Raw genomic sequence first — 26,976 nt, forward strand, 5'->3', positions numbered from 1 at the left:
TTTGAGCGCGTGCGTCGCTGCACAGCTGTCCAGACAATGAAAACTCATCCATAAACTTCGTTAAAAACATAATGTCTGAGCGTCATAGATTGATCAGTTGGATCAAGAAAACTATATCAGTATTTTAAACATTTTTAATCACATATATTTAAAAGTAGATATATTCTACCCAATTTATTTACCGCATGTTTCTTTTTTGCATCGTTGTAACCCTAAGCCCCCACATTGGACATCAATTTAAAAAATCCACAGGGGTCAGCAGCCAAATTAATGTTGTCAGTTTTTACTAGAAAATAATAATTTTATTAAATTAAAAAACAGCAATTTTATTTCTAATGTTATATCTTAGAATAAAAAAGAGAGGACATACATTTTGTTGAATTCTGTATAAATGGAAATTTAAAAAAAGGTCATAACCTAATGAAAGACCTCATAGTTCCACCACTAGTTTAGAAATACGACGCAAACATTTCTTACAAAACATGCAATAATGCACAAAAAGTCATTTTCATTAGCTTTATGTTTAAAAACATTGCTAAGTTTATTATTATTCTAGCTTACTAACGCGTACGGATCCGAAGCCACATGTTGCAAACCCCTGAACCATAATATAGAAAGACTCTCCAAAATGCGTCCAGTTCGGGGTTGATTGCCTCCCTCTAGTTGACTAGAGGGAGTATTGCAAGTTATTTTACATCAAACATGTCTAAAAAGTCAACAAAATGTGAAATTGTGCTACGATTTCAGCTCATAATTCACATTTTACAGCCACACAATTTGTTTCCTTACATATATGCCTTCTTAAACAAATTGTATAATAATTCACTGAACTTGGCTGCATTGTTTGAAAACTAGGTTCAATTGAAATACTTTTTTGTAATGTCTTAAGGTGACATTTGTTGTGAATTGTCACTATATGAAGAATACTTTAAGTGTCGGCTTCATAAGTTTTTGTGTTTTGATCAGTACTTGAGTAGCCTTTTCACCAAATACTTTTTTACTTTTACTTGAATAATTTATTTGACTTTTATTCCATCCATCCATCCATCCATCCATCCATCCATCCATCCATCCATCCATCCATCCATTTTCTGTTCACCCTTGTCCCTACTTTTATTTATTTATCTATTTTTCTGAAAAGTTACTTTATATTTTTCCAGTAGTTCTAATCTTCCATAATATAATAAATTAAAGCAAAATGTATATTTCATGTTTTCTTGTTGTAATTCGCTCCTCCGACCACTGGTGTCACTGTTGCAGAAATGCACCACTTCCCGGCTTCACACTCGGCTTCTCGTTTCGTCATTCCGGTGCTCCGGTCGCCTCGCTCCCTCCCGGTGCTAACACCGTCGGGCTTGGCCGTGGGAGCGTAATGGCGGTGCACCGGGGACCCTCTACGAAATGGCTGTTTACCCGGGAGCAGCTGGAAAACACCCCGTCTCGACGCTGCGGGATAGAGGCGGACAAGGAGCTCTCCTACAGGCAGCAGGCCGCTAATCTGATCCAGGACATCGGCCAAAGACTCAACGTGTATCCTTTGTGAGGGCAGCGGCTAACCGGTTAGATGCGGTTACCTTGAGCTTACCGCGACTCTTACTTGGTTTTTCTCAACGATTTCTACTCTTTCCGTAACAAATATATATTTATAACTAAAAAAATGTGATCAAACCAGGATAGATTGATGTTTATGAGTCACCAGAGTAGCACAGGCCTGTAGTTAGCTTAGCTATTGTTTAGTCTGGTTCGGTTTCTATTGTTAGCATCGACACGTTTTATATGCATCATTAACACCCAACAGTACTTTAGAAATAGACATATAATCCACCAGGAGCTGGAGGCCTAAGCACCAGTTTTCTCCCTGATTTAACTAGTGTTACGTCAGTCGTTTTCTTGGGTCGAAATTTCTGGCTAAACGCTGGTTTCCTCTACGTCATCCGCCTTTCTTCCTTAACTCCTCATACAGGTCTCAACTAATAATCAACACCGCTATAGTTTATATGCATAGGTTTTATATGATCCACTCGTTCACCAAATTCAACAGAAATGTAAGTACAACAGCAGTTCTCCTGCTATTAACGCAGACTTGTGCGTTAATAGGATTAATTAACGCTGTTTCCATCGTCATTAACAGATCATTTCCCAGACCACGTTATTCCTGGCAGCCAAAGTGGAGGAGCAGCCCAGGAAGCTGGAGCACGTCATTAAAATAGCCCAAGCCTTCATTAACCCGCAGGACCCCGTCCCTGACACTAAAAGCAGTGTAAGTAATCTAATATTGAAGAATTGATTTTGGTTTTGGCTGGATCTTTATGGTGTTACTCTAAGGCAATCCTTTGTTTTAAAATCATTTTAACCAAGAGAAAGTAACGGGCTGCCACCGTGTCTCATCGTGGCTGATGTCATTTTTGCTTTGTGGTGAAAAATCCAAGCCTTTGTAAGAAAAAGTGTTTGCTTTTCATCCCTACGCCAGTCTAGATATATTTAGAACAGAGGAATGTTCTAGACCAAAGCCAGTTCTAACCAGTAAACAGCTGATACTTCACCGTCTCAGCTTTTTTATATTTCAGTGGAATTGTTTGAACTATTCTCCTGATTGGTATTGTTGTACAGTGAGATTCTTTTCATGCTTTGTTTTCTCTCTGTAAACTATGGACATAAATGGGAGAAAAATCCTACTGTGGCTGCTGAACTGAGTTCATCCAGCCTCTGTAATTGATGGAACATTTGCAGTTCGGTATTCACAGATTTTTCTAGGGAATGTAACTCCAAATTCTAATTCGCCAGCTACATATGTATATTTTTGAGTGTAAATCGAAGGAATTTGAAAGAAAATGCACGTTGGGAAGTGGAGACGTGCTTGGATTCTGTTGCCATGACCAAAAAAATTTAAAGTTGCCAGTTTTTTAGGATGCGTCTCATTTAGCTCTACCCAATTTTCTTTGTCAGACTGAATGGAGAGTGACAAAATGGCAATTTCAAAGTTTTCTCTCAAACACACAACTTTGCGCTTTAACTGGACTGTTGTAAAACATTACCCTGCTCTGACTTTGATAGTAGGTGCAGAATAAGACGCATATTTTGCATTTCTTTCTTTATTTTTATTTTTTCAGGCATTCCAACTGCTGGCACAAGAGCTTGTAGCCCTGGAAACGATAGTGCTGCAAACGCTGGGTGAGAAATCCGCCTCAATTTATTTAAAGTCTGCTTTGAGTCACTGTCATTTGATTCTTTTTTCTTCACATTAACATGCTTCTTTTTATGTTGGTTACAGGTTTTGAAATTACAGTTGATCATCCTCACACAGATGTTGTGAGGTGTTCCCAGCTAGTGCGAGGTATTGCCTTTTTTTCTTGCAAAGATTTACAGTAAATCAAGTTTATTTGAGTTAAAGGGACCTTTTATTTTATTTATTTTTTGGTATCATGGATTCCCAAACTACATAGACTGCATGTTGTGATGTAAAGCTTATTATGTAAATGAGTTTTAAAGCATCTTTCTTTCTCTCTTCTTTTACAGCAAGCAAGGATTTGGCACAGACTTCCTATTTCATGGCTACCAACAGGTTATTATCCTGTTCCCATTCTTGCACTGTAATGGCACACTATGGCTTCCTGTCCTGCAGGGTCCCCCTTCCTGTGTCCAACGCCCTGCGAGCAGCCTGGACCCTGGGAACCCCCATGCTGGGAAGTACCGACCAGGCTGCTGTGTGCGGTGTATTGTACAGGGGCTCAGTGTTGGCACAGAGGGGTTGAATGCACAGTGTGGAGTGTAGTGTTGCTGTTTACCTCTCAGGGTTGTTTGGTACCGAGTGCACATGTCTAAAAAACACAAACGGTAGCCTGAATATAGATTGCCGCTAAAGATTCTTTAACTTATAGTTTCTTGGTAAGTACAGTTCAGTTCTTTCTTTGAATTTTTAATTTTTTTCTGTATTTAAAAAAAAAAAATTCCCATCCTTTTACAGAAACGACAAACTATAATGCAAGCTAAGATTTTTTTTAAAATTTTTTTACTTAAAACCCTATTTGTTTTGTACTCATTGTATAAATACATGGACGAAAAACCGAACAAACTTACGAGAAGGGCATTTTCCTGAAAACGGAACATTTAAATAATGAAAGCATGAGATGAAAGCATCTTCTTTTTATTACTGCCATCTTGTGGCAGTATTGGTAGCAGCAGGTCACTTTAATTTGCATGCAATATAATAATACATATATAAATACATGAATAAATCAACCAGGTGATAAATAAGTTAAAAACATCTGTATTAACCTTCAGTTTATACTTTAAATAGCTGAATTTGAGGAGTCTTTCAAGGTTTCTAGTGTTATAAAATATGTGGTAATCACAAAATGTTATCACAGTGCCAATCTTTTTTAATTGGCTTTAAAATAAATATTTTGCTGCAGTGGCTTAAACTCAACCCATTTAGCTTACTTGTTCCCCATTTAATTTCCTGTATCACCGCATTCCGATAGCTAACTTTTAAATGTGTGCATAAACAAATCTGATGACATGAAAGAAAGTATTCCTGGTTCATACTATCTGCAATAAAGACTTAATTATAATTCGGCTACATGCCTCTCAGATTTTTAACACCATGTCATAAATGTTTTTATACATTTTCCAGTTCTAGAAGGTGAGTTAATGATTGAAAATGGATGTTAATAATTTAGTCACTGTTTGTTAAATGAGTTTGGTAATCTTTTCTGGAGCAAGTGATATATCTCTGGTGTGTGTCATGTCTCTTCTTGCAGTTTGCACCTCACCACCTTCTGCCTGCAGTATAGGCCAACAGTGGTTGCATGTGTCTGCATCCACCTGGCCTGCAAGTGGTCCAACTGGGAGATCCCGGTGTCCACAGACGGGAAACACTGGTGGGAGTACGTGGACCGCACCGTAACGCTACAGCTGCTAGATGGTGAGATTGTAAAACAATGACAATTGCAGAACCCTGAAATACAGTCTTAAAAAGTCTGGAATTTGAAAATACATGCATGTAGGAGCCCTGTTGTGTAACAAATTATTGCAGATGTATTATTTATCAGCCAATGCCCTTTTTGTTGCTTCCAGAGCTCACCCATGAGTTCCTTCAGATTCTGGAGAGGACGCCCAGCAAGCTGAAGAGGATACGAAACTGGAGGGTAAGTCCAGAATGATCCACCTACATGACCTGCTGCAGTGACGTGTTGATTCACAGTGCTCTGAACTGTCCCTCTGTAGGCTATTCAAGCAGCAAAGAAACCAAAGACTGAAGGCTCGGCTGTGGAGAGTGCCTTCCAGGGGACGTCCTTAGATGGCCTTCCTGGTGTAACCAACTCCTTCTTCCCCTCCACCTCCACATCAAACTCAGAAATGTCCAGCCTGAGCTCCATAGCCGCCTCTTACCCCATGTACCAGCAGCTCAGCGACCAGTTCTCCCAGCCTGCCCACTCAGACTTCACGCTAGTCAAACACAAACACAAAGCCACAGCCGGGTCCAGCAGCGACCACGAGCAGCTGGGCGCCGCTTCCTTTTCACGGCCGCAGAAAGTCTTGACTCTGGAGAAGTACAGGGTGAAGCAAGCAGGAGAGCTGGCCTTGCAGAACGGCGTTAAGGAGGAGGTCGGAGCCGACGTTTATGCTCCTCCGGCCGTCTCCTCGCACCACCACAAGAGACGCTCCCAGCAGCCGCAGGCCGGCCAGTCGGGTGACGGCAGGCGGGAGAAGGCGAGCTCAAAGAAGCCCCGGCTCGCCTCTTCCTACGCCGAGAACGGCTCCGTCACGGGCGAGGAGTTCAAAATGAGAATCAAGGTTTCTTCGGATCAGGGCGCAAGTCTGTCGGGGAAGGACAAGCACAAAGAGCACGGCGGACACCGCCACTCCAAACACAGCCACTCCCACTCGTACGCCATCAGCGGGAACAGCAGGGTGACGGCCGACGGCGCTGCCTTCTCTGTCCGAGCTTCCGGCGGCCATTTTAACGACAGCAGCTCCTCTGGCTCGTCCCGTAAGAGACAGCACGCCGACTCTGGCGGCCACAACAACCACCACCACCACCACTCGTCCTCCAAGAGCAGCAGGTCCTCCAAAGGAGGCGTTGGCTCGGCTCACTACCAGTCAGACGGCGGCCAGAGAGCGATGGAGCTCCACGACGGGACGAACGGCATGCTGCTGTCCAACGGCCAACACACTGACTACAAAAACACTTTTGACATGCTGGACTCTTTACTAAGTGCCCAAGGAATGAACTTGTAACTGTGAGTCCCTAGATTTATCTAGGATGAGGTTTTATAGAGTTTAAAAAGTGAAATTTATCCGTCTTAAGTTATCTGCATCACCCTCAGTCGTGTCTACACACTGATTATTGATGATTCCTATCAATCTATAGAGCTGTGTATTAATTCCTTGCAACGCAAAAGAAAAAAAAACCATGTGTGAGTTGTTTTAGGAATGCAGCTGGAAAATAATTCCGTTAAATGTTATTTTAAAATGAGCTGACAGTTATTTTAATGTGCACGTTTTAAAAGTCACAAGAAGAGGAAAAGGAAGAAGAAAAATGGCTGACATTTTGCTGCCTTTGTGACAGTTTACACTTAATTTTTTTGTTGTCCTTCAGTTTTGTTCCACAGAAATCTCAGGTCTTAAACATTTTTTGATAAAAGAGAGAGCCTCCCTCCGGTGCGGTGGGGGAGAATGGATCAAACTTTTGTATCTGATCCAGAGAAAAATGGTCTGCTGACGTTACAGAGTGCAGAACAAATGGGAGGCCCGTTTATTTATACCAGAACCTGGTGAGCACTCATTTCAGAGCTACAGATGAAGATAACTGCTGTGGATCTGCATCGAAAACACAGCAGCTAAAATTAAAACAAAAAAAATCTCGTGATTGTTCTAGTCAATCGCTATTCAGTATGATAAATGTTAACTATCTGAAAATACAGATCTCTAAAGTTGTGTATATAGGGCTGTAGTTCAGAAGTGTTGGTTACTGCATCAGTCCAAACAACTCCATTGTATTAAAATCCAAAGCAGACTGTATTGATGAACAAAACCTTGACTTATGTATTGGGAGCCCAAATAAAAACACCCAAAACTGACAGCCATTGTTTCCCATTTTCTACTATTGACTAAAATGACGAGATGGAAAAAGGTGATCTCAAAAACTCGGCGGCCTGCTGAGCGCCCCAACCACCAGGCTTAGCAGATTTTCTGGGGGAAACCGTGAAGCAGAACAATGACGATCAAAGTAGATACTGAAACCCTCGACGTATCTTGCTTTCATATCAAGACATCGTTAAGCTGTTAATGCCGTAAAAAACAAGCCTGTCTGAGTCAAAACAAAGTCATTATGCCAAGATAATAAAATAAATGAGATATTATTGCATAAAAATAAGCTGGAGGTCTTATTTCCACGTAAGAAAAGCAAACTTGTCACAATAAAAACAAGGATAATGACATAAATCTGATTCATGTATCTTCCTGCTACATGAATTTTATTTAAATTAAGCAAAGGACTCTGAAAGTTAACACTAAAATTTAAACTCTTTAGGGTTCTCTGCTAAACTCTCAAACGATTTAGCCTTTACGGCTCACTAGTGGGCGGCACATAAATCCAGTTCCTGATAATTAACCAGCACCATCTGAGCAGACGCAGCGCTTTTCAACCAAGTATTGCCTTCTAATTTTAGAGAGGAAGACAATGGGGGGAAATTCAGCGGGGGGACGTCAGTGAAAACTCCACCATCTGGACATGCTTGCATACTGGTGGGAGGGCGGTGATTTATTTTCAGCTACCTCTCAAAACGCTACGAGAGATGCCTACTGCGAAGATCCGCAGAGAGCGAAGGGGGGGAACGAGAGCCGCTTCTGAGAGCAACAAATCCCAGAATTAAGAGCCATCTGAAAGGAAAGCATTGCCCAATCTGCTGACTGCATGTGGAAGAATGTGAAAAATGCTTTATATAGATGCAAAAAAAAAACCTTACGTCCCTCACACAATATAATCTGAGCCGTCACATGATTACTAAAACAGCTGAGGCAGCAGATTTAAACTTAATTAGTTACTAAACAAAAAAAGGAAGGACTTCTTATGGCAACTAAACGTACTTTTGTAAAGTTTTCAAAATTTTTAGAGTCACCTGATATGTTTTTATATGAATTTAACCTTAAATAAAACCAAACTGCTCTCAAATGTTGGGCTTATTTGTGAATAGAAAGGTGATGTCAGGTACAAAACACACGCTAGACAATTCAGAATTTTATTTCTAAACATGAAATCAAATTATTTTCTTCCCATTTCACATTTATCCCCAACTGTTAAGCAGTCTTTTTCCTGTCACGTCCACTAGATGGCAGTATTACATTTGGCCCTTGATCCAACACAGATCACCAAGACATTCAGCATAATTTTTTATTTATTATTTTAAAGGATTTTAGTTTTTTGAGAACACAAGATGCAGTGTTGAATAACCTTGGAGAGAGGAAACGGCGAACGCTGGTTTCCGTGGCACAAATCCGAGGCGCACGCCTCTCTCTGCAATCCTCACGCAGTCACACACTCTGGACGTCATCCATCCAATTAACAGTCGGATAACTTTAGGACAGCGGCGGCGGGGGGAGCAGAGACGTTCCAAGAAGTGTTAGAGCACCTGGTAATTTGAAGCATGGGGTCGATCCGAGGGCCTTTAGCAGAGCAGCGTGTGGCTCACTTTCACCCGCATGAGTCTTAATGCAAATGACGGGCAGGAAATTGCGCAGGAAAGTGGCATAATTATAAGCCATTGAAAGTCCATTGTCATTTATGTCTGAGAGGTCTCTCTTGAAAAATCAGGAGCTGATGGAAACCTCTCCAAGCACCTGAGATAGAGCCGGAGGGGGAAAATGACTAGTCCTGAGCTGCTATTATACCATGCTATTGCAATTATATTCAGTGATTGGCAGCAGCATAAATTAGCCTCTGTCTTCTTGGTGTGGTTGGCTTTATTTTTGCTCAGGTATCTGTTTTTCATAAGCGTCTGTATTCCCTTCAGCCGCCTGTTCCCGGTGAAAACAAGACATTTATTTTGCAGTTTAACTCTGTAATTATTCCCTTTACTACCCCAGTTTCTGCTCCGAGTGCATCCTCTTGTGGCCTCAACACCAGAGATTCATGTCTGCGGTGGGAACCGCACAGCACCAGCTGTCCTTTAAAAAAGAGAAAAAAAAACTGTTGATGTGAAATGTCTTCCTCCCTGCTCGTCCCCGATCATCAATTATTCACCAACTTCGACATTTGAACTAATTATGGAGCACCAATGGCCTATTTGAGCGGGGTCCTGTCAGATGAAAGTCGGGTCCTTCCCGACAGCGGTGGAGGCGCGAGGAGATGAGGAAGACGGCAGCCGCCATTAAAACGAACGGAGAACTCCGCATCCTCCTTCTCACACACACCCACTCGTAATAATAACAGAAGAAAAAGCATGAATTGCTTCCTCACACACACCCACTCTCACGCGGACCATGCATAAACATGATGCAGGGCAGTGCCTTACACACACACATTGATGTGCGCGCCACCTGTGTGGGCTGTTTGGCCTCCTCATCCAGACCTCTCTGGTTTTAATTAGCCTGCTGCTGAAGTGTTTTCCTTTTTACATTCTCTGAAGGGTGATGATAACGGCTACAGTCGAGATGGAGGCTCTCCGCTGGTTTGTTTCATTAGGGAGAGCATAATGACCCTGCAATCACAACACCAGGAAAATACCTCCCCTAATAATTATTTTGCTCCTAATGGCTCGGTTTATACCTGACTGTGGCTTTTGTCATCACGACGGAAAGATTTATTCATCATTTTAGTGGGAATAATCTATACATGGATTTGTTTGTTTTGTTACACACCTGAAACACAAATGTAAAAGGGATTTCTTTGATTAGCTTCGTTTTGGAAATCAAATGAACTTGCAACTTTCTTAGTTAGCAAACAAGTGACTCATTTTTACAAATTTTAAAAATTAAAGTAACAACAAAAGATGCACAATCTACAATAATGGTCTGTTCCACAGCAACCACAAGGTTAAAAAACCTAAAAAGTATTAATTTCCTTTTTTTTAAGCAACAATCAACTGGCATCATATGGCGCTGTTTTTCTAGCTTCCTCTACGAGATAGCTGTGCTGCAGTTTGTGTGCTTCATTATTTGTGAAAATTGAATTCTCTAAGTAAGAGCTGTTTTGTTTTTTAAATATGAAGTTTCTGTCGTGTAGCGTTAGCGCCCTGTACGATTTCCGATAATTGCTGCACATCTTCCCCAACTTTTCGTCTGCCCACTTCCTATTACATTACCATGAAAAAAGATTGAAAGCGACATAAAATTAAAAATAAATAAAAAAATCAATCCCTGTTGCTATACCTGCCAGTCACCACAAGGTGGTGCCACAACCCACATTTTAATAGCCAAATCAAAACAAACCAGCTAATTAAGCTAAATACTGATAGTTGCATCTCAGTAAAGACAAATATCATCAAAAATGTAATTTATATTAGTAATTCAGTTCAGAAAGTGAACTTTAAACACCCTGTAAGCAATTAAAATTAAAAAGTACAGTAATGTTACAATCACGCTGCTGTTGGAATTATATTCAGCGATTGGCAGGAGCATAAATTAGCTGCCATCTTCATAGTGTGATTTTATTTAATTTAGCTCAGGTATCCTTTTTTCACAAGCGTTGGTATTCATGTTAGCCAGCTGTTCCTGGTGAAAAACAGGGCATTTATTTAGCAATTTAACTCTAATTATTCCCTCTGCTACCCCAGTTTCTAATCCAAGTGCATCCTCTTGTGGCCTCAACGCCAGAAGAATGCTGGCGTGACGCTTGCCTAACAGGTACTCAATGAACTAGAAAAGGTTATTTTTAATCAAGCTGGCTGGTAACAGAATACTGCATATAGGCATTTAAATAAAATGTTGAGTGGAAGGAAAACAGTGATAAAAGCAGAAGTGAGAGAATTGTACATTTAACTTCGAAATCAAAGTCCGAGAGTCTGGAGGATGAAAATTTCTGTTCTTAAGTTGCTGACATTTGCATGACTTGCTTGAAAACACAAAAACCTGACTGTATTATTCCCACAAATGTCACTCCCAATCCCCAAGTCACCACACAATCAATTATTTCCCTTGAAACTGAAGATAAAGAAGCAGAAATCCAGGAAGATTAAAGCCAACGAATAAACAAAAGGAGTAATTAAGCACATTAGGTGAAAGAACGTATGTGGTGGTTTAATCGGAGGAACGGTCAGTTAAAAACCGTCTATGTTCTCGCTGGTTCTTGTCCTAGAACGTCCTGTACCGAAGGGAGCAAAGGGAGCGTTTCAGCTCATCGGCTTTCTGTGGGAAATTCGGCTGGATGTCATCGGTGTAGCAGCGAAACAAAACGTTATGGATTATGAGTGCGAGTGGGAGTGTGAGGAGGAGGATGAGTCGAGAAAGCTGAATTGGAGAGGTGGGAGTTGAAGCTTTCCAAAGCTGGATTTGGGTTGACAGAGCATAGCATTTTTTTCCCTTCCTCCAACAGCGGTACGCTGAAGCAGTGGGGGTGCTTTATTGATATTTTTGGGTTTTAAGATGCAATAAGAGTGATTGAGTTGTGTAACTACAGCTTGAATATAGCACTTACATGACAATGCGGTAACGCTGAGTCAAATCTAACAGCATTGGCGCTGAGATAATGAAAAAAACCCTTGTTTTGCTTATGAAACATCCGTCATTTTCCATCAGCATATCTCGAACGGTGAAGTTGTGTGTGCATGTGTGAGAGGCAGTGATTCACACTTGTGTGTGTGTGCATCTGTGGGTGTAAAGCAGCTAATCCTCCATGTGTGCCTTGAGAGAAATATCCAGAAGATGCACCTGCTGCAGGATAATTCCTCCACTGTGCTCATGTCCTCTTATTACCTTTGCTTTCTGTTCGCTTCACAATAAAGCAGCCGCAGAAAACGCACGACACAAAAACAAACAACTAATGAAGTAGATCTGCTCGCGCGGAGTTACTATGCAACATCCTAATGCAGCATAATTAGTTGACCCTATCCTGGTATTTTATGCGAATGTTTTTGTTGTGGTTACTGAAAGCACCGCCGTCATCATCACCTACACGAGTTACGCTTGGTGTGAAATCACCCGGATTCAGCTCATCTGAAACAAAAGCCCTGAGATATGGACTTGAGGGGGGAAAAAAATCCAAATTTACACACAAAAGAAAGAAAAACGAAACTGAATACATTTGCAAGTAGAAGTAATTAAAGAGTGTCGGGCGTTTATTGGAATACTAAACAAACAAAAAGTTGAATCTGAAGGTAGGAACTTTTGAAAAAAAAAGCAAGTAACCATCCAAATAAAAGCGGTAGGACTTGGAAGCGCCTATAAAAAAAAGTAAGCATAAAGCGATGATTTAGGGGTGCCTGTACAGCTGCACTTTGGATAAGGATAACTCTCCTTAATGAATGAAATCATCATTTAAAAACTGCATTTTGCATTTAAACTATGGGACACATTTGCTGTAGCATTGCTAAGATAAATATCCAGATACTTCCATCTGGCATTACATCAATATTCACCAAGATCTTATATCCTTGGATGTCTACTTTCTCCAAAATAGCTTGGTACATTTGCTCGTTGCCGGTTGCCTTGTCCAGTTGAAACTTTATACACTTTTCCACCGCAATCGACATAAAAAGGTTTGATCACAGAGTTATTGATTTGCAGCTCATCGTCTCGCTAACTTCTATGGTCTTGTGTGAAAGGTAAGTTTTAAAAGGGCATTTGAAAATGGTGGTTGAGATTTTGTTGTTGACGTAAATCAAAGGGACAATCAATGAATAAGTTCTGCTGCCAAGGAAATCACTTGCTTGCAATACCCGATCAGGTCCGGCTTGGACCACCTCTGAGGTGTTGCCAAAAAATGGTGATGCTAATGGAGACAAATCTGGCCAGGGCTGACTGAGGAAGAGGATGAAAAAAGCTAAAAACAGAAGAAATCTGCAAGGTTTCAGTGCTTCCAGGCTAAAAATAGGACAAGGGACGAGACAAGATGGGTATTTAATCAACCAAGGGTGACGGCCGTACTGGTGCTAAAATAACTCCAACTCCGGAGTTTCATCCTCCAAACTCCTAATCACCTAATCACAATTTATCAGCAGGCAAAATGGATCATCTGCCATCAGCTGCTTGCAGACAGTGAAAACCAGACCTCCTGTTTTTTTCTCCAGAGTTGTATTCTGCTCACTAATACAGCAGATAAGAATCTAGGACAACCATGTGTTCAAAAAGCCAAATTATCGGATGTGTTGGGCTGATATAAACACAGGCAGTGTCTGGACATGGCTTTCACCCTCTCTAGCAAAGATAGACCTCCTGGGTGTGTGAACACATCCAACTGCCAGAAAGGTCTTCGCTTCTCCAGGTGCACGCGGCGGACACCTCGCTTCCTTTCATCGCGGCTGGCAGAACCTGCCCGCTATCACATCATTAAATAAGATTTATATCATCACATGGAATAATTCTGTGTGGGCCGATGGCGAATGCCGCTGCGGCCAACTTTCCCCCTTTTTCCGCACCAGCCCACTCACACGGTAACTGGCATTACTGCATATCCAGAGAAAAAGATAAGAAGGGTGGGTGTGAAGATGTCCACGGCTCAGCGGCCAAATGCTACCCACTCAAAGAACCAAATGTGGGAGTGCTTCTCAGCACAATTTGACTGTGACACAGGTATAAATGGTGTTGAGTGAGGTGGTAGACTGATGAAAAACTGCATGCTTTTCATTCAGCTGTTTTTAGGCAATAGCGTGATGCATATGTTTGCGTAGTCTTAACAGTCAAGAGGACAAGAAGCTTCTTGGTGTGTAAACAGGCCTGACTCAGGTAACAGCGAGGGAAGGACTTACATCACACTAACAGCTTTGGCTCAAAGTGAAAGTTTAAACACTGTGGAATGTAAAATGCCCCCTCTTTCCACCAAAAAAACACCCAAACGCTGAACCACTTCCCAACTTCCACCCAGCCAAATCACACCTAACACCTCAGACATGAGCTACATGCGCTAAATGCCCTTTTAAAACTCACCTCAAACTTTTTTGTTCTCAAGCTATTTATTTTCTTTTTCCTTTTTAGTTTTTGAATCATGACCAAAGGGTGTTAATCATCTAGTGGCACAAATCCCAGATTTGGATTGCAAATAAAGGCGGTTCAATTGTTGCAAAGCCTAAGAGCAAATCTGTCCACCAATAATTTACTGAAAAACACGTAAACTGTTATGAGACACCCTGCGGAGATGATTCAACAGGCTGTAGGAGCATCATTAGCAGCGCCATATTGGAGTATGACCTCAGCCTTCTCACTTTGGTGTGGAGCAAATTTCGTATATTCAGCTACTTCTGTTCAATTGAACTTTTTGGGTAACTGTATAATTGCAACACCTTGATTCCTGCTTTTGTAGATTTGGTATCACTGTACAAGCTTTAGCTACCAGAAAGACGGCTTCACGTTTCTTTGACCAGACTACATTTGCATCTCCAAATCGGATGTCCGAACATTGTTCAAGGGGTTTGTGTCGCTCTAATACAACTTTGTAAATAGCCCAAAACAGACACAATCTTCAGTTAGCTTACACAAAATGCTCTGCATAAGCTAATGTCTACATAGCACCCAGCAGCTTTGCCTTTATCCCATGATCCTGGCTTACCCTTGCACATATTTATGGATTCTGCCCTGTGGCTAGTTTCAGTAAGCGGGTCGATGCTAAGCAGTTTTTCTTTCCTGTCCTGCTCCTCATTTTAAAATGTTTACCTTTCTTTGCTTCTAGCTTAGAGGTTCTGCACTTGACCTGGATCGAGGTAATGATAGATGTGAAAGTACTTCCAGCTACATGAAAGCTAACGCTATTTATCTTTCCTGAACTAATCTTTAGCACACATTTGGTACCATTACCCATTTGAACTTTTTTATTATTATTTTCTTTCTTCTAGAAAGAACGTCTGGCTGCCAGTAACTATTATGTACCATTTGTTTCCCTTTTCCACTGAAGGTATCTCTAGATTTTGTGCTTCTGTTTTTTCAGTCTGCTCTGCTTTTTAAAACCAAAGCCAGTTGACTTGTTCATTTCTGTTTAAAGGGAGTAGTTCCTCTCCACTGTCGCCTCATGCTTACTCAGGACTCCTGCAAAGTCAACAACTATAGTCGACAATGCTTGAAATAAAACATTCACCAACTGGCATCATGTGATGAACTGAGTTTGACGCCATTATATTGTTTCAGGTGAATTGGACTTGCACCAGTTTATTTTGTAATTTGCTTTGAGACTAGATTTGTTGGCTGCAGAATGGACGCCAGAGCAATTGAAAACAACCTTATAACACTTCCTACACTGATCACTACCTGTGTTTTGTGAGTTGTGATAACGCGCGCTAACATTTCTTCCTACCTCGACATGAAAGAGCATTTAATGCTGCAAACCTGTTGCTCTGTTTTTTGGATCCAGGATCATTTGGAGCTTCAAAGCAATACTGTCAGGAAACAAATGGAAGTTGGTTTTAAAGAGTTTATACTCACACAGAAATATGTCATTCAAAGACTACTCTGAATTTATTTTCAAGAATTAAAACTATTTGACTGGAGAAAGTGAAAAAAGGGCAGCTTGAAGAGATCATCCAAACAATTTTGGACCCATGCAGTTGCCTATTGGACCCATGCAGTTGCCTATTGATATCATCCAAGTGGAGAATGCCTTCATTTATTTCATGCAGCCTGCCCAGACAAGCTGTCAAAGGATCTTATTGAGTGCAGGAATGTGGATCAACATACACCTTGAAAGAATCCATTCACAACGATTTCCACTGCGCTGAGGACGACATTCTGCAAAATCCAAAATCTGAGTCCATAGCCGGATGCACTGACGCTCGACAAGATATCCGCCGTTGTTTCACCGCTTCGTGCCATGTGTTCGAGTTATTATGGGATGTTGTACCAGCGGAGCAGAGGGCTGATGGAAGGCAGCAGCAATCGCCCTCTGCTTATTAGACTAGGGGCTGGCTGTGCTCATTAGGCCGACGGCAGCACGATGGGGATCTATTCTCCTGAGGTGACCAAAGGTGCTTACAAAGACCTTCCAAGTCCCAGTAATGATACCCCAGACCTGTCACTCTTGTCACAAGACTGACATGACCTTTTTCTGGCTTGTGTGCTGAAGAAGAAAAATGTCCTAATTTTACTGAATGAGGCAAGAGGAGGCGCACCGTTTCCTCCCAAAAATCGCAAAATTGTGTCCCTCCGCTCTGCGAGCAATACAATGATGTTGATTTCCTTTTCACGAATGTCAACAAAGACCATTTTCCGTGTGCTTATTGGGGCGATTTAAGTGATTGCAATTCAGGTTTTAATCTAAGCACAACAGTCAGACCTTGTGCCATTAAGACCTATGAAATAGAGGCATGCTGAGCAGCAGCAGAGCGGCTGAATAGATGTCTGGAAGCAATCTGTGAAAGATGTCTGATCAATGGTCTCCAAATGAAATGAGAGATGAAAAGATGTCTTTTAAAGCTCATGAAAAGGGAACTTTGTTGGTGGGCGTTTTTGTTCAGCTTTTCCATTTTTAACCTCAATCATCTGAACACGGCACACATGAAAGAGGAAAACGGTAATAGGGTCGCCCCACTGCGGCCTTTTTCCTCTGATGTCAAGTGTCCCCCGGACACTTATGTGATTGCATATAACATTTCAAAGACGAAGCTGCATGTTTAGCGAACGCGGCTCCTTACTTTATCTGTGTTTTAGGTGCTTTTTATGGATGAGGCTGGCCTGGTACTTTCTCGCAGTTTAACCCATAAAATTAATGTGTTTATTCTGATTTTATGTGACACACCAACAAAAAAGTCTTTGCAAAAAATCTCAAGCACAATCTAATTAGTTGGAGAATGACACTTAAAAGTCTTAGAATGATTAAAGTCTAGGACATTTTACACAAATGTGCTTAATCTAAACTGTTTGATGTGTTTTTTCCACCCCCTACTTTTCTTGTAGCAAACTGTAGCCTAGAAATAATCTGACTAGAATTTAACAACTGCAGGATTTATCCCAAGATTACAAATACATCTAAAAAAAATTAAAATTGTGAAAAGGTTTAATGTTTGTCAGTCCTTTCAGAAAAAAAAACTATGTTATAGATTCCTTGCATAAAGTGAAATATTTCATTTAGGCGTACAAAATGAAAGGCAAAAACTCAGTGAATCAGAAAATCAGAATCATACGTAAGATTAATAAAAATAGATATTTAAAACAGAAATGTCAGACTTCTGAAGAGTATGTTCATTTCCATGCACTAAATACTTGGGTTACCTGTGCACCACACTTTTTTCTTCCACTCAACTTTCTACATCTTCAAGCTCATAAGCCTGTGATAGCATGAGTTTCTAATATGTAACTTTTACACAATGTCCTAGTCTTTTAAAACATTTAAGACAATATTTACGGTAATTTTTTCTTGATACTCAAATTTTTTTAGATGCAGGTTTCTAGTAGGACTTGATTTTATTTAGGGATAACAAAGAAAAACGTCACTTTTTTTCTAAAAGATACATGAGAACTGCATAATTTTCCTTCCACTTGATTGCTCAATCATAAAACTTGACAAAATGTGTATCTAGATGAGTGATGTCAGTAAGTTTGTAACTGTTTTCGTTTTGACGAGCCTGTTCTAAAGCTAAACTGTCTGCTAATGAAACATAGATGAGATTACATCATTCCTAAATTGCTTTAACTTTTCTAGAAAAATGTGGTCCGATCCTGCCCTCATGGGGGCGGGGGGCTTTCCAAACAAAGCCTGATTGTAATGGGCCGCATGAAGCGCCAGTTTAACCCCCGCACATACAAAATGAGAGAGAGCAGGAGCCAAGACGTACATTAATCCTCGCCAGATTGGGGACTTTATGAATTACGCTGAGAATCTTATCTGTTTCCCCAGATCTCCTGCTGGGTGAATTGATTGCGTTTTTCGGTCTTAATCCACACCACGCCATGCATCTTGGGAAGCAACCGGGGAGCCATCTTGTACAAATAGAATTTAGGCTCAACAAAAGCCATCTCCAGCTGAGCAATGAGAAAGCATCCTTTCACCGCTGCACGTCCCCTCCCAACCACGCCGAGTGGCATTTGAAAATAGCAGACAGAGGTTTTCATGGAATTGTTGCTATTGATTTCTGTGTAACTTTTCTCCAGCCGCAGTCTCTCTTGGGAGATCATCTGTGCATATGACACTCATCAGGATGGATAAGCCCATTTCGTCAAAACGCCTTCTGTCGCGGCCGTCCTCGAGAAACGGTGCTGTGCAGCCAGAGAGGGTGTTTTAATGAGATTAATTAAATTGCTTATGAGTGATGGCCCTCCACCAATTACCTGGGCCATAATACCGTTTTCCCCAACTCAGGGCGAGCGCTATAAACGCGAGGATGCGGCAAGAAAATGATTAATCATCTCATCACCATCCCAGGAGATAATATGACAATAAAGACAAAAGCATCTCATCAGCTGTGGTTGACTAAAGCAAAGAGTTTCTTCCTAAGCCCAGATTCTTTCATGTTATTTGGTACATTTAGGGATGTAAACAATTAATCAAATAACAAATGGTTTATTAAATTAAAATGAGCTCCAATCAATTGATTAAAAACATCCGTTTAGACCTTCTTTCAGTGTTGTAGTTTGGTTGCCATCCAGCAGAGGGAGCTGCAGGTCATCCTTAAGCAAAGCCAAATACAGAAATAAAGATGGCGGCGCTATGCCAGCACAATAGGAACGTGAAACGATCCAGACAGTTCATGTGGAATGAAAAATGCACTTTATGTGGTTCTGCTTTGATATACGAACACTCGACAGCGTTAACTTTTCAACCAAAACTAATTCTTAATGTCCTAAAACGATGATAAAGTCTGCCTTCCTCCTCAGCAGTTGAGTTTATGTTGCAATTTCACACTTACATAAGAAACATAATTAAAAGTACACTTGAATAAGTTTGCTCACGCAATAAGTTATTAAAAAACATGCAGTGCCATCATCCTACTACTTCCTATTGTCGTCTTCTTCATGGTTTGTGCCAATGGTCACATCCGGTTGTAGATCATGTGACTCATGAAAGGCTAAAGAAAGTGTCTCCATTGCAGTTTGGCGAAATTAACCAATTTCAAAAAACACCTCATCTTAGCGTGTTTTCATTAAGCAAATTTATTTCCTAAATTTCAAATTACATAATTATCTGGTCAATGGAAATGCAGCTAGTTACAGTTCTTGGTGTGAACTTCTCTATTTCACATATTTATCCTTTTCATCTTTTATTTTTTGATTAAGCAACCAAATTGATTATATTTTCTCATTATGTCTAAGTTTAATAATGTGTGAAATCACAATCATCTTAACACAGCTGACACAAAATAATGCTCACATATAATGTACTTTTCTTTTTAATTTAGCATATTATGAAACATTTAGCCCTTCGTTGAAGAGGTTCAACGCTCTTGATACAAGAGTGAATTGAGGTTTTTAAGAAAATGGCCGCTTATTAATCAATCAATGAGATCAATCGACGTCATATTAACTCATTAATAGACAACGTGCATCCTTACTACGGGTGCAGCCTTTTAAAGCAGAATATTGTTTGAATGCTACACCACAGATGTGCATTTGTTTGCTGTAATTAGGTTCTGCAGAGACAATCCTGTACCCGAAGAAAGCGGCGGGGTCCGGCCTCCCCTGAGTGTCCTTTTCCCTTTCCCCTCGCCCAAGGGCACGGAGGGTCAACAGCGCAGAGGGAGCGCAGCGGAGAGCGTGGCAGCCAGGAACCAAACCACAGCGGGGCCCAACAGCCGATTGGAGAGCCGGCGGCTTCACGCGGCGCCCCGCGCCGGCTTTTATTGGCCGTTCTCCATCACACCTGTCACACTAGATTGGGTTTGTGGAAGCGTTTCCTTTAGCTGAAAAGGCCAAAGTAGATTACAGGGGCAGGCAAGGTTGAAATGGATTACGGCTGGAATGAGGGCAAATAGAGCGGCCGGCTATCTGAATTGCAAATCAGGAAAGAGTAATGAAGGAATCCGGACAATTTGCGGTGCGGTACAACATGTCCCAAACTCCTGAAGAAGACAGCTTTTGTCATCTCCAAGGAGACGGTATGAGAAGAAAACCTACATTTACATTAATCGTTCCTAAATCTCATGTAGTATCTGTAATTGAGGAATTTCCTATGGCGTTAAGTTGCAGCCCTATTAATCTATTTCTTAATTTGCTGGGGGACCCCAGGAGCCCATTGAAGGCCCCTGGGGTCTTCTGACCTACATTCGAGAAATGATGCATCTATGAGGGGGGAAAGGCATTTCTCTTTTTCTCTCTGACGCCATGATGAGACCAAAAAAACCTTCACTACACACTATGTGCACAATTATTAGGCAAGTGAGTATTTCGACCAGATAATCATTTTTAGGCATATTTTCTTTCTCTAACCTGGATAAACTTTAATGCTTGTTTTTTCAAAATGGGTCAAAAAGTTGATTTAACTTGTCAAAAATGATCAAAAGTCTCTTGGAGGGTGCAGCACTAACTAATAAAGCCAAACATTTTGTTGCAAATAGCCAACAAGAAACAAAGCATTTAAAGGTTTTATGGATGAAATGAGAATGTCTCTTAAAGGACCAGATGAACAATTAGTTATTATCAGTATTATTAACGATGAGCTGATTGAAGGTTTTCCAGTTGAATATTGGCTCAAAATCAACTCCCAAACCTACTGCCAGTTTTAGACAATTACTCTAAAAACTGACGCCATATTAGTAAAATATAAAAACAAAAAGTGAAATGGAAAAATTGGTTTTTTATTAAATTGTGTAATAATTTTACACAATAATAGTTACCAACAATCCTGCACTGAACCCCATTGAAAACCTCCTGGTTATTCCACCAAATATTGATTTCTGAACTCTTCATGAGTTAAAACATTAATATTGTTGTTTCTAAATGAATATAAACTTGTTTTCTCTGCATTATTTGCATCTTTTTTGACCATTTCTCAGACTCCTGCTGGTTCCAAACTTCTTTCTGTCCCCATTCCCAGATTTGTGCATCAAGACAATCCCATTTTTGAAGTTTATAGCATATGGTCCATTCTTACATCCATATGATAGTTTATCTGATAGTCACATATGAGTCATTCGCTTGACTTTCTTAAGATGGTACTTTTTTCTAGAAAGAACTTTTCTCCTGTTTCCTTTTTGTCACCAACTGTGACTTTCTAATTATATGTGCTTATTTCCGCCAGATCTGCAGCTAATTTAAGCCTTGTGACTTTTATCGCCTGCACTGTTGCTACGAAACCCGCGGGGACGTCTCTGCAACTGTAACGCGGAGACGAAAGATATTGATTTCGGAGAAGCGAGCTGGGGTGTTGGCCTCATCCTGATTTAAAAACAACAAAAAAACAAGAGGGAGTAATGTGTTTGAGAGCAAACATGGAAACCTCTGCGGCCCTCCGTCGGCGTTTGAGTCCGTCTTTATTACCGAGATCACCTGCGGGGGAAGCGCTTCTCCTCTGGGGTGTTTTTCCAAACGCAAACCGAAGCGCTGCTCTTTACCCAGCAGACCTTCTGGGAGGAACATGAGACGACTTCATCGGACCGCCGCCTCATTACGGGCTTCCTCTGACAAACATACGCCTCCCCTCCTCTGCCAAACCGATTTCTTTATCCACACTTTCCTCACAACTTCCCGGTCCTGCCCCACACACACCTTTTGGATGTAATAAAACAGCAGATCAGAGTCATTGGCTGCTGACAGGGACTGACACTGAAACCTGCTGTTGTTGGAAGGCTGCCTGGGAGATGTTCATTACTCACAAAGCTTGTCGGTTTGGACAGGAGAGGAACAACGGTCTTATTAAGTGGAGACCTGGAGCAGCCGTAGGGGAAACGCGCGCACACACACCTACGCGCGCGCGCCCCCACGCGCTCTTTTCCGAGGGAGTTTTGACGCGACGCGTGAAGTTTGGGGCTGTCAGAGGGAAACGTTAAAGTTTTCCAGGCGGTGGCGGGATTGTGCTGAGTTAGGACTCTGACACGCCTGACAGACGCGCTGTCAGGAGGAATGCGACGGCCTCGTTTTCGCAGGAGCCGCTAATATTGATTGGAGTTTTCTGATGTCTGGCTCATTGTGTAACACTCTCATACACACACACACACACACACATATACGAGGAGAAAAACAGATTCAATATTCCCGACATGGCTGAACCTGAAGCCTTGTTTCCATAGTAACTCGGCTCTCCCGCTCTCTAAACATAGCCTCGCGCGGCTCTACCTCTGCTCAGATCATCAAGCATAGCTGAAGAGGATGTAGATGCGTGGACATGGATAATGTTCCTGACTTGAGGCGATGAAATGATCTCCCAGCTGAGAGTATTTACAGATGAATAAAGGGAGACAAGAATAAAAAAAAGAGAGAAAAAGAATAGAGCTATTTATTTCTCCCATCCATCATAAGAAGAACTGCAAAAGGTCCACATGTTGAGGACCAAGCAGGACACCTGGTTGTGTTTTCCTGCAGAACCGTTCCATCTCAATCCCCTCAATTCATCTCACCTGCTTTCACTTTTTCTTACCTTTATTATGTTTTTTTCATTTTTACCAAGTTTGCAAAATCTTAAAATAGAAGCATCTCTCTAAAAAACGCGCTCCACTTCAGCCTGGAGCGAAAGAGAAAAAGGGGGCCGTCATAAATCAAACCCAACGCGCTCGTGACGGTTCGGGGACGAGAGGGAAGTTGGCTGAATTTGCATTTGAAGCAAGTCGTCACCATTCTTTTTCTTTTTTTCTTTTAACCTTTTAGATAAATCTCTTTCGGAGCGTGTTCTGATGTAATGAGGGCTAGCAGAGACGGGGGGGCGGAGGGGTGATGTCATCGGGAAGTGATGCATCCAGATATGTCAGGGCGACGCCGTATTAAAGTACATCCTGATTTTGTCACTTTACAGTTAAACTTCAGCGGTTTGTTGGGATTTTATTTGAAAGATCAACACAAACTTGAGCTGGGCGGTTTTTGAATATGTCATTTTAGAAAAATCTGGACTTTTTTTTTTTGTACCACCCAAGGCCGCCATCTTGTTTTCCCGCTTCTATTTATTTGGACTTTGAATTCAGGCCAACTCTATAATAAAATATTAGGCCCAGTCTACGATTTTTAGCAAAGGCGTAATATTAAGAGAATTAATTAGTAACTTTATAAAAACTCCCACATGAAAAATTAAAAAATCACAAAGAGGAATGTTGAGCATCTTGTGAAGACTTTGTAAAGTTTTACCAGTAGACATCAGCATCAAATTATTATCAGTACTGGACTTTGAAATAATTGTCTATTTTAAACTGAGATGCTCAGATCAGATTCTGGCAATTTTAAGACTTTTTTTCTGCTAATATTCTGACTATATTCTCGAAATTAAATGACAATTCTCATAGACCAGTCCCAATAATCCAGGTACAATTCACTGAAGGAATGACTGACATAAAAGCCTCTTTTTTAAAATAATTTCTGTCATTTGTAATTAGTTTTTTAGAAAAGTAAAAGAGAGAAAAAAAAATTGTATCTGGTACGAAAAAAGTAGTACATTTTATTTTTAAACTATATCGCCTAGCTCTAATGGAAAACAGTGCAGAAACTGTGCTAAGGAAAATGAGATATAATTTTTAGAGGTAACCCGATCCGATATTGATCTCGGAAATCAGACAAAAAAACGAGAATCAGATTTTATCTGATTCTTTGATAGAAACAACAATCCACACTATAAAATAACAAAAGTATAGTTGGTATCTAATAACGATACCGATACCGATATTGTATTGACAGTAAAAAAAGTTGTAAAATTTTATAATAAACTCGTATTTCACCCCCTTGAATCTTATTCACCTAAAAAAAAAACAATAAATCAAAGCTTTTCATTGGTCTGTCATAAAATCCTAACAAAATAAACTGAAGTTTGTAAAAAGTGAAAAGGCTCAAGGGTTTTTTTCTCCACACATCTTCAACCAGTTACTGTAAATCAAAAAAATTTCTAACCTAAACCTACTTTAATTAACTGTGAAAGTGTTTTATTTCCTGATGAAGAACCTGCTGATGTCTGACGCAACCTTGGAGGCAGCGGCGCTCTTCTTCATCTGGCTGCGCTCTCTGGCTTGCTGAGCCGTCCGCTGTGGAGAGAGAGACAGAAAAAAGAAACAGCATGATGTAAGAGTTTAAACCTGCAGTCGGGATGGGGGGGATCAATATTTCGGGCATGTTTAGATTGAAGTGTCTGCAGGGCTGGCATGAACAGCGGAGAAGATCCCCTTATCAGGAGGCCCAGTGCTCCACATCAGTTCATGGTCGTCTACATGCGAGGCTCTCTCCTTCCAATCTGACACCCACTCTGACTAAAACGCTTTCTGGCATGAAAGCGGAGAGCATTTCGGGCGACAATGCAAGCCGTGTTTTTATTTTGAAACCGGTCGAGTCGCCTCTCTTCGAGAGAAGTACATTTTCTGCGATTATGGACAATTGAGTGAAGGGAAAATGCGAAGCAGCCCGCTTCAACAAGTGCTATCCATCAATGTGTCATACGGCCACATCATGTGACGCTATTATAGGGAGTATATAGCTTTGAGGGGGGATAATGTGACTTTTGATCAATGTGTTTGACCACAGATTGCATTACTGACACCGTATGTGATCCTCAACATGAGCGATGAGAGCATCTTCTGAGGGGAGCTTTATCCACTGCGAACCTTAAATGTCAAACAAATTGCTTTTGTCCCTTAAGGCCCTCTGGCTTTAAAAGCCACTCTTTACGCCTGTTGATGCGTCATGTGAACGTACGGCTTTGTGGCAGGCGGTGCAGAGCGTCTGCAGGTTGTCCATGGAGCACTGTCCTCCTCCTCTGTAGACCGGCCGGATGTGGTCCACCTGCCAAAAGTCTCCCTCCACCGGTGCGCGGATCATCTCGTTGAGCTGCGAACGCAACCAGAAGGCAACGGCGTGAGAGTAACTCCACATTTTTCCTCCAAACCAGCATTTTCACTGCTTTTTTAACCTGTTTCGTTAAGATTTTATGAGAAAAATCAACATAAAGTAGTGCAGAATTTTCAATAATTTCATTAAACTCCGATCCAGAACCGCACAGCATTCTGGGGTATGTAGGCTTGAGCAGCAGCTGATATTTATGCCTATAAATATCACTATCTGTCCTGATATTGAATAAAATTCAACATAATTCTATGCTTTGTACTCTGATACAAAACAAATCAATAATTATAGATACTGACCAATAAGAAAACCTTGTTACAGTTTTCAGCCCTACTGGTGAAGCAGCAGAAAAATGTTACGCAGTTTTTTAAATTTATACAAATAAAAGTCAAAAAGTGAGACATAAATTTGAGCATCTGCAAATCTTAATATTCAGGCTTGAAATGGATTTTGGACTGGACTTTGACTAGGCCATCAGAGCACATTGATATGCTTTCTAGCCCATTCTATCCCTTAGAAGGTTGTTGCTAGCATCTTTTCACATTACAAGTCCACGACTGTCTGCTGTGTTCCTTAGTCTGCAAGATGCTATTTCTGTCTCCAAAAATGCATAATTTCCCTTCTACTTTACAACTTTACTTTGTGTTGGTTTATCATAGAAAATCCCCCAAAATGGGAGAAAAAAAAATCAAATGTGTGCATACTCTTTCAAGTTACTGTTCACAAATGACTCAACAAATCTCTGCACCGCAGAGATGCTTCTTTGGAGAATGTTTCTCAATGCAAAAAGACAGAAAAGAACAGATAACAAGAGCAAATTGCAGAAAAACTTCTCCTTAATGGCGCTTCAAATGTTGTCATAAATGCAAGGATGTCAGACCAGCTCCTTAAAACAATACCTCCGCTGAATCACGGAGGGTTAACTTTGAACCGTGTGCTATCAATCATCATCGGATGCCCCAGGCACAGCCATATAAATCACCTGAGTGACCTATATAATGGGCAGCTGTAGGGAACCTTCATCATGGAGAACTCGCAAGTCCGTCTGATGAAGTAGGCAGAAATTAGGTTAAAAATACCGCAGGGAATTATGCGCTGCGGTAAGATACATAACTCCTTAAATTACTTAACTTTCTCCCTTTTTTTAAACTTTTCAAGTTATGAAGACAGTGCTCTAAAACACAAAAGAAAAACTTACTTAATCATTTAGTTCGGTAGACGTTTACAAACTCTGGAGATGTGCTATTTTCACATTTTCCATTACAGATGCAAATTTAATCCCAGGGAGGAAACACCTTTCTGCTCCCTCATGGGGCAAAAGCAGAAAGAAATAGACGCACATGAGCTCAAGCCAATTGAGAATGGCTAATTAAGATGAAGAGCAGAAAAAAAGCAACTCATGATTATTTTTTTACACACTTTGAAGAAACTTTGTCGTGGAGAAGTGGGGTAGCTTTCAGCTACCTTTTGCAATCTAGTGGCATTTATAGCAGATAGTGTGTTTATGTGGGCCAAACTGGTCTGCTTCAATCTTCTGGAAACATCCAGAGGAATTAAATCGCAAGGCCACCAGAGGGCTAGCACTGGTAGCACAGCTGCAATTATTTCACTGCCAAGTTTACCAGTGTTTCTGCTGCTATGTCCGAACTATTTCCTCATTAATAAATCGCTAGAAAACACCCAAAAGCATCACAAAACACAACAAGTCTAACATGACTTAGAAATATCAGATTTATTCTTTCATATATTGAAGTATTAGGTTGTTTAGTTCACTTGCTGGCCAGAATATGTTGATTTTTAGGATAGAAAACATACAGGAAATAAAATCAAGTAAAGAAACAAACAACGATGACGAAGAACCAGAGGAAAAGAGGCGTTTTGAGCAGCAAAAATCTATTTTCCTGCTTTGAGAAGTACTTTGCCGACATTAAGGCAGCG

The 26,976-nt window shown here is 40.9% G+C and overlaps 2 protein-coding genes across 4 annotated transcripts in view; one reads left to right on the forward strand and one right to left on the reverse strand.

Moving 5' to 3' along the window:
- Positions 1-1,282: 1,282 nt before the first annotated feature.
- LOC116715582 (cyclin-T2-like) lies at positions 1,283-7,084 on the forward strand. 2 transcript variants are annotated; one of them, XM_032556043.1, is made up of 9 exons: positions 1,288-1,530; positions 1,964-2,045; positions 2,132-2,260; positions 3,111-3,171; positions 3,272-3,334; positions 3,517-3,562; positions 4,761-4,924; positions 5,077-5,147; positions 5,227-7,084. In XM_032556043.1, the coding sequence occupies exons 1-9, from the start codon at positions 1,373-1,375 to the stop codon at positions 6,238-6,240; spliced, it is 1,788 nt and encodes a 595-aa protein (XP_032411934.1). In that variant the 5' UTR covers positions 1,288-1,372; the 3' UTR covers positions 6,241-7,084. The 2 variants fall into 2 exon arrangements, 1 of the variants encoding a protein (XP_032411934.1); XR_004338202.1 differs by lacking the exons at positions 5,077-5,147; positions 5,227-7,084 and having other exon boundaries at positions 1,283-1,530; positions 3,517-3,885; positions 4,761-4,891.
- Positions 7,085-8,227: 1,143 nt separating this feature from the next.
- zranb3 (zinc finger, RAN-binding domain containing 3) overlaps positions 8,228-26,976 on the reverse strand; it is a 98,190-nt gene continuing 79,441 nt past the window's right edge. The window contains exons 21-23 of one of the 2 annotated variants that reach the window (XR_004338201.1): positions 24,892-25,023; positions 18,690-24,227; positions 8,228-9,168 (exon numbers count right to left, since the gene is read on the reverse strand). Coding sequence is in view for 1 of the 2 variants with exons in the window: in XM_032556039.1 (XP_032411930.1) it covers positions 24,129-24,227; positions 24,892-25,023 (231 nt within the window). In the remaining variant the exon portion in view is untranslated. The remainder of the gene's footprint in view (positions 9,169-18,689; positions 24,228-24,891; positions 25,024-26,976) is intronic. The other variant, XM_032556039.1, reaches the window with a different exon arrangement.

The sequence above is a fragment of the Xiphophorus hellerii genome, chromosome 24, assembly GCF_003331165.1.
Source record: "Xiphophorus hellerii strain 12219 chromosome 24, Xiphophorus_hellerii-4.1, whole genome shotgun sequence".
NCBI classification, from domain to species: Eukaryota; Metazoa; Chordata; class Actinopteri; order Cyprinodontiformes; family Poeciliidae; genus Xiphophorus; species Xiphophorus hellerii.